We start from the raw sequence: 17,455 nt of genomic DNA, 5'->3' as shown, positions 1-17,455 counted from the left end.
CAGTACAACCCTCTCCACCCCACCCCCATCTACCCTACACTAATCTGGCCTGCCCCAATCTACCCTACTACAATCTATTCCCCCCCATTCTGCCGACCTCCATCCCATCCCGCTGCAGTCTAGCCCACCCTACTCCACCCCACCCAAGTCTACCCAACTCCAATCTTCTCCAATATACTTCATTACAATCTATCCCACTCCAAGTTGCCCCACTTCAATCATCTCTCTTCAATCTACCCCACTCCTGTTTACTCTACTCCATTCCAGTCTAACCCACTCTAATTCACCCAGTGTACCACGCTCCACCCTAATCTACCCAACTACACTCCACTCTTTTTTCCAATCTCTCACTTCTTTTGACTTCATTTCAATCCGTCCAACTCCGCTCCACCCCACTCCACTCCAATGTACCCCACACCACTCTACCCCATTCTACCTCTCCAATGTATCCAATATACCCCACTCCATTCTATTCTACTGTGTCTACCCCACTCTACTTCACTCCATACTTCCACATGCCCCTCAAATCTACCCCACTCCAGCGTAATCTAGCCCACTTTACCCAAATCCATCCCACTCCAGGCTACCTTATCACACTCCACCCCATGCTACCCTATTTAAATCTACCTCATCCAATCCACCTCACTCTAATCTACCCCAATCCACTCCACTACACTCTGCTCCAATCTACCCAACCCTAACTCACTCTACCCCACTCCAATCTGCTCCACTCCAGTCTACCCCACCCCATCCACCACACACCACTCTATCCAGCTCCACTCCAATCCACTGCAGTCTAACCCACTCCTATCTACCCCTTTCAATTCTAATCTGCCCCACTCCATCCTAATGTACCCCACTCTAATATGCTCCAGTCCAATCTAACCCAATCCACTGTGGTCCACTCTTCCTCAATCGACCTGACTCCACTCTACCCCAATATATCCCAGTCTAGTTTACCCCATTCCACTCCAATCCATCCCACTCCACCCAAATGTACCCCACTCCATCCCAATCTACCACAGTTCAATCTCCTCCACCCCAATCTGCCATGCTAATCTTGCACTCCTTTCTATCCTAATCCACCCCACTCCATTCCACACCACTGTACCTTTACTCCATTCTACACCAATCTACCCCACTCTACTCTAACCCAAATCTACCCTATACAAGTCTACCCCACTCGAATTGAAGCCCCCCAACTCCCATACTCACACTACTAACTTTTTTCCATGCTGCACAGGAGCCACACTGGTGTACAACATGGCTAAAACACAGTTGCATAGGTGGGACCTATTGGCTTTGCTAATGCTTGTTTTTGAAGACTCTTCAAGGCAGGGTAGGACATCATGGCAGATGCAAAGAAACCTACATCCCATACACCCGCAGAAAACACTGGAACCCCAACTTTCAACTTCAGTGTTGCCCATATTCCAAACATAAGGATGCAGACGCTGTATTTTCTCCTCCCTACAGAAAATATTTTTCTCCGGCATAATTGACTATTCCATTATCAAGTTCCCAACTGGTACTCCTTTGTCATATTGGGTTGTCCACCTTCACCACCTAACCGCACAACTATAGGCACCAACATTGCCTAAGTCCACCGTAGGATGACTGTCCAGCGCTGTCAAATCATACTGTTAATGCTTTTTAGCATGCTTTTTTTTTTTTTTGTTATGAACTAGTTTTTTCTTTAAATTGTTTAGGACTAGGAATCCAGGCAAACTATATTTCTTTTGCTTTTTTGTTTTTATCCAGACGAATGTCACTTCATCTACATTTAGGGATGACGAAAGCCAGATGCAGGAAAGCAACTGAATATTTCTGCACATACAATTACTTGCCACCGCAATGAGTTCTTACTTTGCCGTTGAAGTAAATATCATTGCAAGTCTGCCTCCACCATGTCCGTTGCAGTAGGCAAGTAGTAATTTCTCTGCTTACTGTGGTGCCAGACTTGGTGACTGATGCACAAAGGGAACTTGTATGCACATATTGAGTTGTGCCCACTGCAGCAGCAGCACCTGCTCCTCCGCTGATGCACTGGTGGTTTTGTACTGCTACATTTTCAGTGTCAGCAAAATGCTGCAGATGGGTCTGCCTCTACTCCTTTGCTGATTCTTTGTGCAAGTATACCTCAACTTTTGCCACACGACAATATCTAAATGTCTGCATTTTCTAGAATGGAGTTCTGCCTCGCCAGATAATGGCCTTCTGTTGTGGTTCCACCAAAGTAGCTCAATTAATGGTAAAATGCACACACCAACATTAGATGTAACCTGACCATAGTCCGGTTCCATCCGATTAACAACAGTGGGAAAGCTCTCCATCTGCATTCTAGACTGGACAAGTGAGACACAAAGTATCCCCGTGCTGCACAGTCAGTCTCAGGGCGGTAACCTGCAGGGCCAGCTATGGGTAGAGAGCATATTCGGTGGCATTTGGTCATTAGATAACCCTTTATCAATGTATCCACAGCCCTACACCTCAACATACTTTTCACGTGTTAACGTGTGCACGTATATGCATGTTACTTGAAAGTGTAATTAATTCCCTAATCAAGAATAAGATGCTTGCCATATCTTTGTTCTCGACTGGAAACCCAACCTGTATGTTAAACCTGCTTACCCCCTTTGCCATATCCCAAAAACAGATATTGTTCCACGATGTTATTTTTGAGATGGCTTTCTTTGGGGGTCGACCATGCCTTCCTTTTTCGACAATGCTACTTTTCACAGTTTGAGTGCGGCGATCTGTAAAATTGGTTCTCTTGTGAGTGACTGGCTGTATGCAAGAGAAACAAAGCTCCTTTGTGGAGAGCTGGCATCTGACTACATTCCATTGGGAACTGAGAAGTACTAGACTACTTCACCTACTATATGGAAGAATGAGAACCTGGAGACTTGTGTGGAATGAAGAGTGCTCTTGAATGTTGGAGGTGTATACTTCAGACTTGCTGAAGTGCTGATCTGCATGTACCAAGCATTCCTTAGCCAAAGAAGAAAAACTACAGTGCAAGACAATCCTGCCTGCCCAGCTTTCTACCCTAACTATAGACCATGTCCACACGAGGACTAGCTGAGAATCAGTGGGAAGTAACAGTCAAGTGGAAATATTAAAGCTAACAACGTTTTATGTTCTGTTAAGTGCCTTTTGATCATACTGTCCTCCACCAACCAGGACTTAGTACCCCCTTTGTGGCCCTGTCATGTCAGGGCATACACTGTGTGCCTTTCTGGCATTATCTGGTCAGATTGTATTAGGAAACAATTTCTGTTTCAAAATTGTGACAAAACGCTGCTACAGTGACAGAAGTCACTTTGTTACATTAAGCGCTACTTCCAGACTTCAGAAGTGTTCACATGACTTCCTTGGATATCTTGTAGAACAAATGGCCTGTCTAGCAGTTATGTAACTAGAATGTGATTTTCCCCAGAAGCCAATGAAACCCTTAAAACATAGACCCATTCTAAATAGAGGAGATTCCGAAGTGTGTGAATCATATTTTAGGGGTTGTGTAAAACTTCCAGTCTTACAGTCTTAGGGTTCTTTCTCACATTAACCGTTTTATTTATCAAAGGCTAAAACAAAGACTTCTTAGAAAAGGACTGTCTGAATGTTGCCTCTGACATTCATGGTGGAGGGTGTGTCACCTTTCATGTCTCATTATTTCGGAGAGCGACCTTCACTACACATAGTCAAAGGTTGACTGCTCAGCTACATCTACAAATGGAGAGACCTAAAAGCTAAGGTGGCATTTACATTAGAGAGGTGGCACTAGAGATTACCCGGCACACTGGCCCAATAAGGAGGACATGCAGTGTTTGTTGCGATGCCCTCCTCCAACCAACATGGTCTTTGGGAAATACCTTCAAAAAAATCCAGAAAATCTAAAGTACTGTAGGCACGTGAGCTTTTCCTGTAGCTCACACTCTTATTCAATGAAGTGTGGTCAAATAATTGTTGTTTTATACACTTCTGGTTTTTTTAAACTTGTTTGGGGATTTGTTGTGTTTCGGAGTAAAGGCTAACAGTATTCGTCTGTGAGATGAAGCTGAGACTAGAAACACTTGTTGCAGTTACCCCACCCTCAGGGTGCCATGCCCACAAAACACTGCCTGTCACCCCTCTAGCAGGCCTTACAGCCCTAAGGCAGGGTGCACTGTACTACAGGTGAGGGTATAGCTGCATGAGCAATATCCCCCTACAGTGTCTAAGTCCGTTCTTAGACATTGTTAGTGCAGGGTAGCCATATTAAGTAAATGGTCTGGGAGTTTGTCAAAAAAAACTCCACAGTTCCATAATGGCTACACTGAATACTGGGAAGTTTCGTATCAACCTTCTCAGCACAATACCCCCCACTGATGCCAGTGTGAGATTTATTAAAAAATACACACAGAGGGCATCTTAGAAATCCCCCCTGTATTTTACCCAATCATCCAGTGTAAGACTGACTGGTCTGTGCCAGCTTGCCACTGGCAGATGAGTCTCTTATCCCTTGGGGTGAGGGCCTTTGTGTTCTCTGAGGCCAGACACAAAGCTTGCTCTGGGAGGAGGTGCTTCACACCTCCCCCTGCAGCAACTGTAACACTTGGCTGTGAGCCTCAAAGGCTCAGGCCTCGTGTTACAGTGCCCCAGGGCACTCTAGCTAGTGGAGATGCCCGCCCCTTGGACAAGCCCCCACTTTGGGCGGCCAGTTCGGCGGGAAACTTAAGAAAAACAAGGAGGAGTGACCACTTCAGCAGGGACCACCCTTAAGGTATCCAGAGCAGAAGGGACCCCCCTCCAGGCAGAATCCTCCATCTTGGTTTGGAGAACAGGGACCAGTAGGGATAGGAAAGTGCCCCCGTCCCCAAAGGGAGTGGACACAAGGAGGGTGTAGCCAACCTCAGGGACAGTAGCCATTAGCTACTGCCCCCAACCCTAACCCGCCCCTAAATCTAGGATTTAAGGGCCTTCCTGAACCCAGCTCACCAGATTCCTGGGGACCTACAAGAAGATGGACTGCTAAGCTGAAACCCCAGCAGAGAAGAAGAGAAGACAACTGCTTTGGCCCCAGCCCTACCAGCCTGTCTTCTACTCCAGAGAACCTGCAAAAATACCAGCGATGTGTCCAGAGGGCCCAGCAACCTCTGACAACTCCAGAGGACTGCCCTGCACCCAAAAGGACCAAGAACAGCCGAGGACAGCAGCTCTGTCTGTAGAAACTTACAACCAGGGACTTCCACCTCACACCGGATGAGTCCTGACCCCCTGAGCACTCGACGCCCACGGCCTGTGTCCAAGTGGTCCACCCAACCAGAGAGGGTCCCCAGGTGATTGTAAACAAGTGCCCACCCTGGGTTGACCCCCTCCACGACAATGCCTGCAGAGGTAATCCCGAGGACCACCCGTGACAGTGAACTCCAGATGAAGATAACCAACACCTGAAGAACCATTGCACCGCAGCACCTAGGCATTAGAGAAACCGACCCCTGGTGCAGCATGAACCAGCAGGCAGCCCTCCTCCCTGTCCAGCTAGTGGTTTGCCTGAGAAGCACCCCGGACCTCATCTGCAGTCTGAGTGATCCCCGGGGTCCCCTCATAGAGTTGCATTGACGACCCGATGCCCTGTTTGCACCCTGCACCCGGCAGCCCTAGTGCCGCTGAGGGTGCATGTTTGGTGCCTAGTTGGGGCCCCTCCAGTGCTCTCTTAAAACAACCTCCCCCCCGTTTGCCCTCTGAAACCGCAGGTACTTACATGCCAGCAGACCAAGTTCTGAATGCCCCCTGTCTCCATAGGAGCCCTTGTTAATTTGGTGCCTCTTTGACCTCTGCACCCAACTGGCCCCATGTTGCTGCTGGTGGGTATTTGGGGTTAACTTGAACCCCCAATGACGTTGTACCTTCTCCGGGGAGATGAGAACTGTAAGTTGTATGAAACTGTACTATCTATTCTTTCCCACAGGAACTGTTGAAAAATGTAGTGTCCACTTTTAAAATAGCTTTTTGCCATTTTAAGAATAACTGTATACATTGTTGTTTCTGTTCAAAGTCCTGATCATATATATGCAAAGTACCTTTTATTTTATGTACTTACCTGCAAACTGAATCTTATTGTTCTAGAAATAAATTAACAAAACATATTTTTCTATATAAATCCTATTGGTCTGGAGTTAAGTCATTGAGTGTGTGTTTCTTCTATTGCTTGTGTGTGTACAAAAATTGCTTAACGCTACCCTCTGGTAAGCCTAACTGCTCGACCACACTACCATAAATAGAGCATTAGTATTATCTATTTCAGCCTCTGTCAAGCCTCTGAGGAATCCCTGGACTTTGTGCACACTATATCTCATTTTGATATAGTATATTCAGAGCCAGTTTCCTACAGACTCTATTTGTGCACTTTGCATTTTGTAATTTATATTGTGCTAATGCAAGTTGTAACAAAGTCCTTATTTTTTTCAGCCCTTCTTCCAGCTTGTGAGATTAAGGAAACTTGGTCTAAGCGATAACGAAATTCAGCGCCTACCTTCGGAAATAGCAAATTTTATGCAGCTAGTAGAACTGGACGTATCTCGAAATGGTAAGCAATGCATTACTGTGCATTACATTTGTAGCTAAGGCGGGACAGGCGACTTTGTTTGGCTGTTTCAGAGTGCTTTATTTTGCAGTTGAATTGTCACACTTGAATGTTCTCTCCATGTGGAAAGGAAATCTAGCCTCTGCCTTTATGTACAAAATAGTACCATGGTCATCATGGTAACCTAAGAACTTCACCAATGTCCCGGTCTTTCCTATCTGATGATTTTTCAGTAATCTGGACCAGGTGTCTGGATACTTGCTATGGGACGGTGGGAGAAGATGAGTAGCCCTCAAACTCCAGCTGTCTGGGCGGTTAGGGAGGCCTTGGAGTGCCATTATTTGAGGCCTGCTACCTGGCGGCACGGCTACAGTGGGTGTTCTGATGACTAACCGGAACAAATCTTTGAGAGGAGCACAGGAGAAGGCCCTCTTCCCCACCACATACTATACCAGCTCCTCCATCCCAGTATGAACTACTGATTCTGGCCTCCCCACATAAGGGTGGCTAGGAGGTGCCTGGCTCGAATCTCTCATCTTATTAAGCACATACCTTCCTATTCTTCCACAATCCCCCTTCAGGGCTTCCCAGGACCCTTCAGATCTTTTACTGCTGATCAATTGACTGGCGTGAACACTCTCTGGACAAGTGGGGTGGGGGTCTCTTCCAAAGTGCCCAACTTATCACATTTCACCAATTACAGCAAGGTTATGATGTTTCACCAGGATAATTCCTCCTACGTGGACAACTACTGCCAACATTTTGGTCACTCTGGGGCATGCTAGATGACGAACCATCTACCCACATTGTAATACATCCATTGTGCATCATAGGGGAAAGGCATCAATAACATGGCACTGCAGAGCCATGAGGGAGCACACATGGCCCGCGCTGACATGGCTTTGACAACTCTAGGAGGGGGATTTAGCTAGACCCCTACACAATTCAGAATAGCCCAAAGACCTAGTGTCACCCAATCCATTTCCAGGAATGTGTGCTTCAAAAATATTGATTTATGGTGTTACACAGGGCATACCTTCTGCCTTCCTGACTGCACCGAATGTTTCCAGCAGCCAACTTCGTGTGCCGCAAATGCAAGGGCCAGGCAGTTAACCACAACCATCTATTAGCAAAACGAGTCCTAGCTGCCTCCGACTGTATACGAATATTGAATCTTATGGCTGTTTTCCAGTGTGTATTTTCCCAGTTTTATGACTGAGTCACATTGTTTATATGCATGGGCCAAACAGCTACAAAGAGACTGTAAACTGCTGTATGTTCCTTTCTTGATAATCTTTGCACTCGCAAGGTATGTAAAACATAAAGCCTCAATAAAATGTATTGAAAAAAATCATAGTAACCGAAGACGTGTGGGGCTGTGCCATGAAGCCATTTTCCGTACTGTGAGGAAGAGATATATATTCTTCTTTTTGGTATCTTGAGTGCATAGATTAACTCAGGATAAAGGTTAATGCTTGTTTTGATGACAGCACAGCTTGCAAACACGCTGCAGTAATTTGTAGTGTTTTTCAGCGTTTCATGTTTTTAGGAGTATTTGAACAAGTTAAGACAATCCCAAATTTCCTATTGTAGGTAGGGAGTATATAAGTCAAATATTTCTCATTGGTAAGTTGATGGTGTCACAGGAAGTAACTTAACAAAACTGCTGCTATTGTCCCATCCTGGCTAGCCCTCCCCAACCCCTCCTACCCCACTACGGATCATATCTTGGAACGTCAGTGGCCTAACTCACTTCATAAAATGGCAGAAGATGCTCTCATACCTTCACTCTAAACGGGCTGACATAGCCATTCTCCAGGAGACACACCTTGATGGGGTTAAATCCAGCAAACTGCACCGGGACTGGGTGGGAATAGCGTTATTTAGCTGTAGCCCCACCCCGCAAGAACTAGGTAGTGGCGTCCCATGGAAATGCGGAGTCGCGATATTGTTACGAAAGAGCATACCTCTCACTGTCATTAAATCATGGGTTAACCCAGAGGGCCGATACATGTTCGCCAAACTAAAGCTAGGAGACACCTCACTGTGCGTGGGCTCCATCTATGCACCAACCAATTCAAAACAATTTTTTTTTTTTTTTTTTTTTTCTGCAAATCAACCGCCTTTTGACTGAAATAGGGGCAACTCACTACGTAATTAGGAGAGACTGGAACCTGGCTAGAGATGTGGTATGGTATAGGACTGGACCCCTAGACGTTAGCAATAAGAACAGGGCCCTACAGTCTGATGTAATGCTGGACAATGGCTTGGTGGACCACTGGAGGCTGACACACCCTGTCGACAGACAATATACTTTCCTGTCAGGGGTGCACGGCACCCAATCCTGATTGGATTATTTTCTCATATGACACAGCATGTCACACAGTGGCTCATGCCCATGATGCCTGAATACTGGAATTTGGCCTCTCTGACTACTCCCCAATGCACTTAGCTGTCCAAGTGGGCCTGGTGTCCCCAGGTCGGATACCATGGCGATTTGCCATTCACCGCTATCACTGTCCACACGGTAAGGCACAATTGCGGGCTCATACGTCCACCTACGTTCAAGATAACCTTGGCACTCCAAGAGGGTTATGTGGGCATCGGCCAAGGTGACCATACGGGGACAAATGATGCGAGATGCGGCGTTAGCAAACAGGGAAAGAAAAGCACATCAAGTGACTCTGGAAACCGATATCCGGCGTTCCACGCTGCAATATACAGACCACCCCTCTCTCCCCACGCGTAGACGCCTGGAACACGCCTGCGTGGCCTTAAACGAGCTATATACATCCCAGGCTGAATATGCCCTGCAATGCCTGCAAGGAGAGAAGGCCGGTCGACTGCTGCCAGCTCAACTCCACCAGAGGATGACTGCCCTCGCTATACCGGCCATCACCACTCACACAGGGGAGACACTTACGCACCCGCTAGAAATAGTCAATTAATTTGCATCCCTCTACCGACATCTATATACCCCGGAGTCGACGTCCAGCCCCGCCCAAATTGAGACCTTTCTCACCAACATTGATTTACCTTCTCTCTCTGATGAGGGCCGCAGCCTTTTGGACGGAGAAATCAGAAGGTTGGAAATTGCACAAGTCATCTCTGACCTCACCTACCATAAATCATTCGGGGAAGATGGATTCCCCATGGAATTTTACAAGTGGGCAGGAGTGGAGATAATTGATGTCCTACATGAGGCACTGGGCGAGGCCTGCCGGTCGGGCTCTCTGGGTGCGATATCCAACAGCGCTACAATAGCGGTCATACCAAAATCAGGACGGGACCTCCTACTCTGCAGCAGCGAACGGCCTATGTCTATCATTAATGACGACATTAAGATATTAGCCAGCATCCTAGCGAACCGCTTGCGTAAAGTCCTACCATCCCTAATACACTGTACTGAGGTGGGGTTTGTACCGGGCCACACCTCCAGGAATCACCTACGCACCCTCTGCCATACTCTATGGGAATCTAGGAACGCGCCGAGCCTGCACTAGCCCTAGCTTTAGATGCTGAGAAGGCGTTTGATCGCATAGAAGGGCCATACCTATTCACGATCCTGGAAAACTTACGTTTAGGAGATCAGTTCATCTCCAAAGTCCGCCTGCTCTATGACCACCCCACGGCGCAGGTTAACTGTGGGGGATTCCTTTCGGACCCCTTTCCCATCCACAAAGGGACCCGGCAGGGATGGCCCCTTTCGCCCCTTTTATTCCTGTTGGCGATGGAGCCACTAGCGGCTTCCATTAGTCACTCTCCTTTGATGGCAGGTCTCCCACTGCCGGGTGGAACCTCCAAAATTGACCTATATTCTGATGACGTCCTCCTAACCATACCTGACCTGGAGCGCTACCTACCAGCTCTATTGGAGATTGACGGATTTGCACCCCTTTCCGGTTACCGGGTGAACTGGGACAAAAGTGAGGCTCGCCCCCCTCTCACATGTGACGACTAAAGCTGCACTTCTTGGCTTCCCATTCCGATGGACTTCGAAACGCCTCAAATATCTAGTCAATCGAGAACTGGACTGTTTGGTGGGGGACAATCTGGGCCCCCTCATTGCACGAATGAAGCTTGACATCGAGAAATGGTCCCACCTGGGCCTTTCCATGTGGGGCAGCGTACTGGCGGTGAGAATGGTCACGGTACCACGCTTCACCTACGTTCTGGGTCTGCTACCCCTTCAAGTACCTCTCTCAACACTACGGCCAATTGATGCAGCAATCAGAGCCTTCATGTGGGGCTCTACACGCCCACGACTTGCGTCACTTAAACTAATGATGCGCTGCTCTCACGAGGGAATGGGGGCTTCCCTCGGTGGAGCACTGTGCCCAAGCCCTACACTTGTCACACCTGGCCAGCATGCTGCCTGGATCCCCGGAGCCGCCGCAATGTGCGTCTGTAGAGAAAACGCTGCTTTCCCATGGCGGAGGACTCTGCGGCCTCTACTGTAGTGGTCTCCTGTCTAGCGAATCCGATTTTAAAGGTGACGCGCGCGGCTTGGCGTAGGGCCCATCACCTACTTGGGATAATCCCTTTCTTGCACGCCCAGGCCCCCATATGGAACAACGATAGTTTGCAGATAGGAGAGTGGCTCTCAACTGGCTGCAATGGAGCAGAGCTGGTATCGACAACTTAGCTTAAGTCCTGGAGGACGGAGCGCCCAAACCATTCGCTAAGCTGCAGGAGGAATTCAACCTCCACCCACGGCAGGAATGGCGATACCTGCAATTCAAACACTTTCTACAACAGAACACTGACACCGCCCACTGGGGACTTCAGACTTCGCCTGTGGTAGCTTATCTAAAGACATGGGGAGACACAAAGGTGTCATGGCAGGCCTATACAAGGTCATTACACGCCACCTGTATTTGCAACCTCTCCTGGAAAAGCTGCACCTACATTGGCAAGCCCGCCTACAGCGGATCTTTGACACAGAAGACTGGATAGACATCTTGGATGCTCTGGACAGGGGCACCCGTGAAGCTCGATTAAAATTCGGTCTCTTCAAGATAATCCATGAGTGGCATTGGACCCCGGTGAAATTACACAGAACTGGGCTTCTTCCGCACACAAACTGCTGTCACTGTCCAGAAACCCACTGCGACTTGCTTCATATTCTAAGTGGCTTCCCGTCGGTCCAGCCCTTATTGAACGCTGTGGGACTCACCCTAGCTGAATCCGTACCGTTTCAAACACCGCTCTCCCCCTCTCTTATTATAATGCATGATATGCATTCCTGCCCGGCTCTGTCAAGACCGCAACGAAAACTACTGCACACAGCACTAGCAATTGCAAAAATCTGTATCCTCCGCCACTGGAGGTCGGTAGTTTCTCCAACCCCGGAGGAATGGATTGTGGCAATGACTCGCATAACCGCACACAAAAGAGTCATCTATAACCTACAGGATCAGGCTGCCTATTTAATCAGGTGTGGACACCCTTCCTTGCAGAAACACCGTCATAACTGGTCTGCCGTTAGCCACTCTTGTTTCATGCCCCTCCCCATCCTTGTTTTCACTGTCTCCTTAGTAAAAACCCCAGCCATCTTCCCCCCCCCACACCTTTCGCATACATGGTAACTATCACCCCACATCTCCTGCACTCTTCCCTCGCCCTGTCCTCCCCTCCCCACCACCCCACATCTCCTGCACTCTTCCCTCACCCTGTCCTCCCCTCCCCACCACCCCACCCCCAGTGCAGACGTTAGAACTAACTATGACTGTCACCCTAGGGACCCCGCTAACAGTATAGTACCATCTCCACCCTGTCCTCACCCCCCTCCCTCCTAAGTGCCTTCTTCTGTTTTTTCTGACACCAGCTCCTCTCGCTCCTCTTTCACCTTTCCTCCTCCCTCTCTTCTCTCCCACCATCTCTCTCTTGCGCAACATGAAGCGCTGCACTGCTTTGTAGCCCGTGAAGACCTTAGTATCTATTTCCCAAGTAGCGATGCAGAGTGAACATATTATCACGTTGTCCATCATGATATTTCATAGTATAGTACCAGACCTGTGGACCGCTCCCCCGAACGAGTCTTCCCCCTATTAATTGCCTCACGTCTTACCCTCCCTCTCACCAGACGGGCTGACCAATTACTGCTTCCCTCTCCTCTTTGGCAACGCCGCCCATACGGTATAATCAAATGCAGACTCCGCAGAAATCCTCTGATGACGACGGTCAACCCTCGCTCTTCACTCCCTCCCGTACACGGCACCCTTAACCATGTGCCTCAACAAGCCACAGCTGCAGTGCAGGACTGTAGCTCCTACCTACTCATTGACAACAGACTTGTTGAAGTAACACCAGACATCCCGACTTTAGGCGCGAGGGAAAGCAACCCGAAGGGACATAATAGTCACATGTCACAGGTCACGGCCCATCACAGCGTGACATGTCACCTCAGGCATCACAACACTATGCAGCCTACGTCTCAGCCTTAACCTCCTCTACCCCCTACTGTTGCCCCCTCCCCATTTCTTAACCGCTATGGCCCTTTTACAATGTATAGACTTGTCGATGAACGTACTTAGCCTACACCACCACCACTCACACGTTAGTTTGTGTTATTTCCAAAATGTACAGGGACCTTGATTCCCTTTCTGCTCTGTATCATTGCGTACTATTAATTAAAAAAAATTCAAAGCAAAAAAAAAAAACTGCTGCTATTGATTGTCACCGGAAGTGACATCATTGCTCCGAACAAGTGTAAAATGGTTCACATAACTCCAAAGCCTGGTTAGAAGACCAACAAATATTGCTTGAACAGTATAATACAAGCCGGTTTGGTGTGGGGCACTGCTCTCCCGTTTGCATGATCTCCTGCCCTCAACCAGATGCGCTGTACAAGAGAGCTCCAGTTGGAATTCTGGCTCTAACCTTCCTCAACAGGTGAGAGATTCAACCTGGTGTGAGGCAGCTCAACACAACCGCTGAATGTGTGAGCCGTACTTGACGACTCCGTTTTTACCCTCTTGCGCCCCTGAAACCATGAGTTACATTTCTCTCTCGCTGCTGCGTCCTTCCATAATTATGCATGTCTGCTTTGCCTAGCCGAACCCCTTGTTGCTCTCCAAAGGCTTTGGCATGGATGCTGTATGGATCTAGCCAGCCCAGAAATATAAAGAGGACTACACGATAGTCACTTTAATGTTAATTCTCGTAGCAAACACTAATATTTCATTTCTCGTGGACATGTTAAATAATTTAATTTAACGTAAAACATATAGAAATTATATAATTTACAGGATGAGTATCTACCGGTGTCCTGCACTAGCCGGTGCGTTATAAGTTAACTTGGATCTCCTGCTAACAGCTGATCACCATTGTCCCCTATCTGTGAAAACAGGCCCGTTAGTATCAGCGGCACACAAACGGCAGGTTGGTTGTTTTTTACCCATTTACCAACATAAATCCAGGAATTATGGGATCAAAAAAAATGCCTAACACTATTTTCATGCTTTTTTCCTTTGTGTGTTTTCTTTGTTCTATAGACTGGGTCTTCCCGCCTCTATGTCCTTGTTATTTGTATGGTGTGTGTGCTAGTCATAGCTTATAGTCAGTTTTTGTCCTTTTCTTTATTGGCATTTTTAATAACAATGCAGACATGGCCATGAGTATAACCAGGGAAAGTTGCACATTCTACCTATCTGTTGTGCTTGAGAGAGGAAAGTGTTGTGCACCTACACCAGGTTTTGGTAGCTTTTTAATCCTTGAGTAATAAAAATGAGTCCATGGGTGTCTGAGTGGTGAAGAGGAAATTAGGAAAATGTACCCAATAGGAGCCTGACTGAAACGATTATCTGCAGGGTGTTTTTCCAGTTAGGATTATGCTTCATGGCATGGTCATGTGATTCCCGCGCTCTCGTGATTTGACGCAGTAGGGCTTAAACCGTACTATTGATCTCTGCACGAGTGCACACGACTCATGCCAAAGAACATCTGGGCCAGCACATGTAAACCTTGATGGATTATTACAGCATTTCAGGGCTTCCCAAATGCGTTTGTATGGATTTACAGCAGAACAGTTTTTGAAATGCCAGGTTGATACACCGTACTGCTGTGCACTGATCTGTGCAAACCGTTCTAAACAGTCTGATACTTTTACATCTTTACACAACATTCTCATTTGCTTGTTTAAGGATGCTCTGGAAATGCACATTTTTTTCAAATAAAACAGAAAATCGATGATAATGCGCTGTTCAGGGTTGAAAGGGTAAATTGCTGCATGCTGGAAATATCGGATGTATTCAAGGAAGTGAGACCGAAGGCCATGTAGTCTACGACTCTGTGATGCAAATTGCTTTTCTGCAAGAACCAAGTTAAATCTCGGTTTACTTATAAATCCGCAGAATCTAAAAATTCCACAGATCACCTTATTCATCTTTTCGTGCGACGCCTCATTTCCCATTTGTTATATTCATGTTAGCTGAATGCCGAACTTGTGACAGATAACGTAAGTAAAGTGAAATGCCTGTGCATAAAATAGTTGCACCCCTCAGCTTCTCATCTCTCGGCCTAGCCTTAAACTGATCTTAAGAGAGACTTCATCTCTTTAATGATAAAAACCTCTGCCCCTTGGTTCTTCTTGAATTATCACCCTTCATAAGGTTGACACATGGAACACTCCTAAAAATCTTAAGCCTTAGAATAGCTATTGAAGGCACAAGCCTCAACTGGTTAAGGTCCTTTTTATCAGACAGATCACTCTGCATCAGAATTGGCATTTGCTTCTGAAACTTTTAAAATTCTTTCCAGTGTCACTCAGTATTCAGTCCTTGCACCCTTTCTTTTTAATCAGTATGGGGAGCTACTGGATGATATCATAAAACACAAAGAATCTTTTTCCGGTGCCGGTGACATATATATTACGATTGAATGGTCAAACTGTCTCAAGATCCTCACCTTCTTCCATTAGGAAATTAAAACTGTAGAACTCGTATACAACTCGAGCTGAACCTCCTCAAGATAGACTTTACCCTGCCTCCCCTTCCAGATACCAGGAATTTCTCACAAATGAGAATCACCCACAGACTGGATAAATCAGAATAAAACATTGGGCTGTCACATTGGCAAAACAAACATCTTGGCTTCCAACTTGACAAGCTATCCCACCACGATCTTCATCTCGTGAGGGCCAGAAATTCTAGACTCCACTTATAACTACTTTGTGATCTCAAGCCACACCTTCAAAACCAGCCCTTGAGTTGGCCATAAGAACCCTGTTCTTCTCAAACATAGACTAGACTTTCACTTCTGTCCAGCCTGGCTTGTCTCATTTAGCTCCCCCCAAAAAGGTCCTCCACAGGCAGCACTCCTGTTCTGATGTACAGAAAATGACCTAATTAAAATGCTCTTAACGCTCAAATTAATTTTTCCTCGAACATCTTGCTATGTAGAAGACAGAATGCTATTGTTTATCCCCAAAACATCAGATTTTGTATAACAATAGAGCGGAGTCTAGGGAAGTTGAATACATCGTCGATTTAGAGTTCTGACTTCTACTTTCAATAGGGATGTCAATCAGCACTTTCTGGGAGACCGCACATAGTGTTTCAATCACCTGATGTTCATCAGGTAGGAGCTTTATTTAATCAACCCTATTAAAGACTCGATATCGTCCCTTTCTGTTGAGCATGTCCCCTGAAGCCACCTTCGTGCTGTTTAAACTTTTCACAAAGGTATGGCGTGTTCTCTTTCGGGAAACCTGTTTGAAAACATCACAAAAGAGCACCCCCTGTTGGAAGATCAGCATGCATTTTTGTGGCGCAGCTCCCTCTGTGCCCTTTCACCTTAACATGTGCTGGGTGCTGTAGAAATGGTCACTGTAGTGGCAGACCACAAGATCAATGTCATTATTGAACGAAATAGTTGAATGTATATAAACTACTACCACTACCTCATATCCGCTTATGATCCTCGCTCATTCTGGACCTCCACTTTCTGTCATAGCTCACCGAAGCTAACCCTCCGAAATTCACACGTGCCTTTCTGAAAACATGCGTTTCATTAGAAGGTGTGACATACCAGCAGGATAGCGCCTTTAAAACTGGTTGGTGAGCCCAACACATTCCTTCTTTGTCCCAGGTGGTAGGGCTTCCTTTATGTTGATGAGTAACCATTTCACATCTGGACAAACATCTGCATATATGTATTGCTATAAATTGTTTAGCACTTAACACCCCTTTTCCAAATGTTGTTGCATCTGCTCCAGATGCTGTCTTTCCTCCTTTCAGAAATGCTGTAAATGTTTATAGGGAAAGCACTACACTGGTCGAAACAGATTAATGTGTGGATTATTATTTTGGCCTCTGAAATCGTGTAGTCCATGCTGAAATCTGCTTTCTTGCTAGGCTGCGTTGTATAGTATTGTAGCTGCATTTGTCTAGTGCTTCATAACCCATTGCAAGCTGCTGGAGTACGTTATCGGGCGGATAGCATGGGGCGCTGTGGGGCAGTGTGTGGTTGCAAGGGTGTTCTGGTGTACTTGAGGTGAACCTGTGTGGGAAGTGTTTTGGGTTCGTTAATAAGTGACCATCGTGCCCAAATCCAGTCTTTGACGCTTAGCCTTGTGATGAAGAAAATATAAATGAGGTAGAGTGTGCTCGGATAATTTCAACATGCTTGGCATAGGTAACACTGAATGTCCCTATCGAGTATATGGTGATTAGCACTGGCTTTTAATCCACCTTCGCTGCTGTATATAATAGTTAGGACATCCATGCTGTAAATCTTTTGGTTCTGGGGAGAGAAAAGTTAGGAGAGAGGGAGAACAGAGAGCCGCCTGAATAGTCTGAATTAGTCATCCCTATATGAGAGCCATTTTAGTAATGTATATCCGCAGAGCATATACAGTAACACCGTCCATTATATCCATACGTATCGCTA

General features: G+C 46.7%; 1 protein-coding gene across 1 annotated transcript in view; it reads left to right on the top strand.

Annotated features, from left to right (window-relative positions):
• The window catches only part of LRRC1 (leucine rich repeat containing 1), a 361,772-nt gene that overhangs the window by 142,709 nt on the left and 201,608 nt on the right, over window positions 1-17,455 (top strand). The window contains exon 2 of the mRNA XM_069235791.1: window positions 6,451-6,568. Coding sequence (XP_069091892.1) covers window positions 6,451-6,568 — 118 coding nt within the window. The remainder of the gene's footprint in view (window positions 1-6,450; window positions 6,569-17,455) is intronic.

The sequence above is a fragment of the Pleurodeles waltl genome, chromosome 5 (genome assembly GCF_031143425.1).
Source record: "Pleurodeles waltl isolate 20211129_DDA chromosome 5, aPleWal1.hap1.20221129, whole genome shotgun sequence".
Taxonomy (NCBI): domain Eukaryota; kingdom Metazoa; phylum Chordata; class Amphibia; order Caudata; family Salamandridae; genus Pleurodeles; species Pleurodeles waltl.
This window is presented reverse-complemented; position numbering and strand designations above follow the sequence as displayed.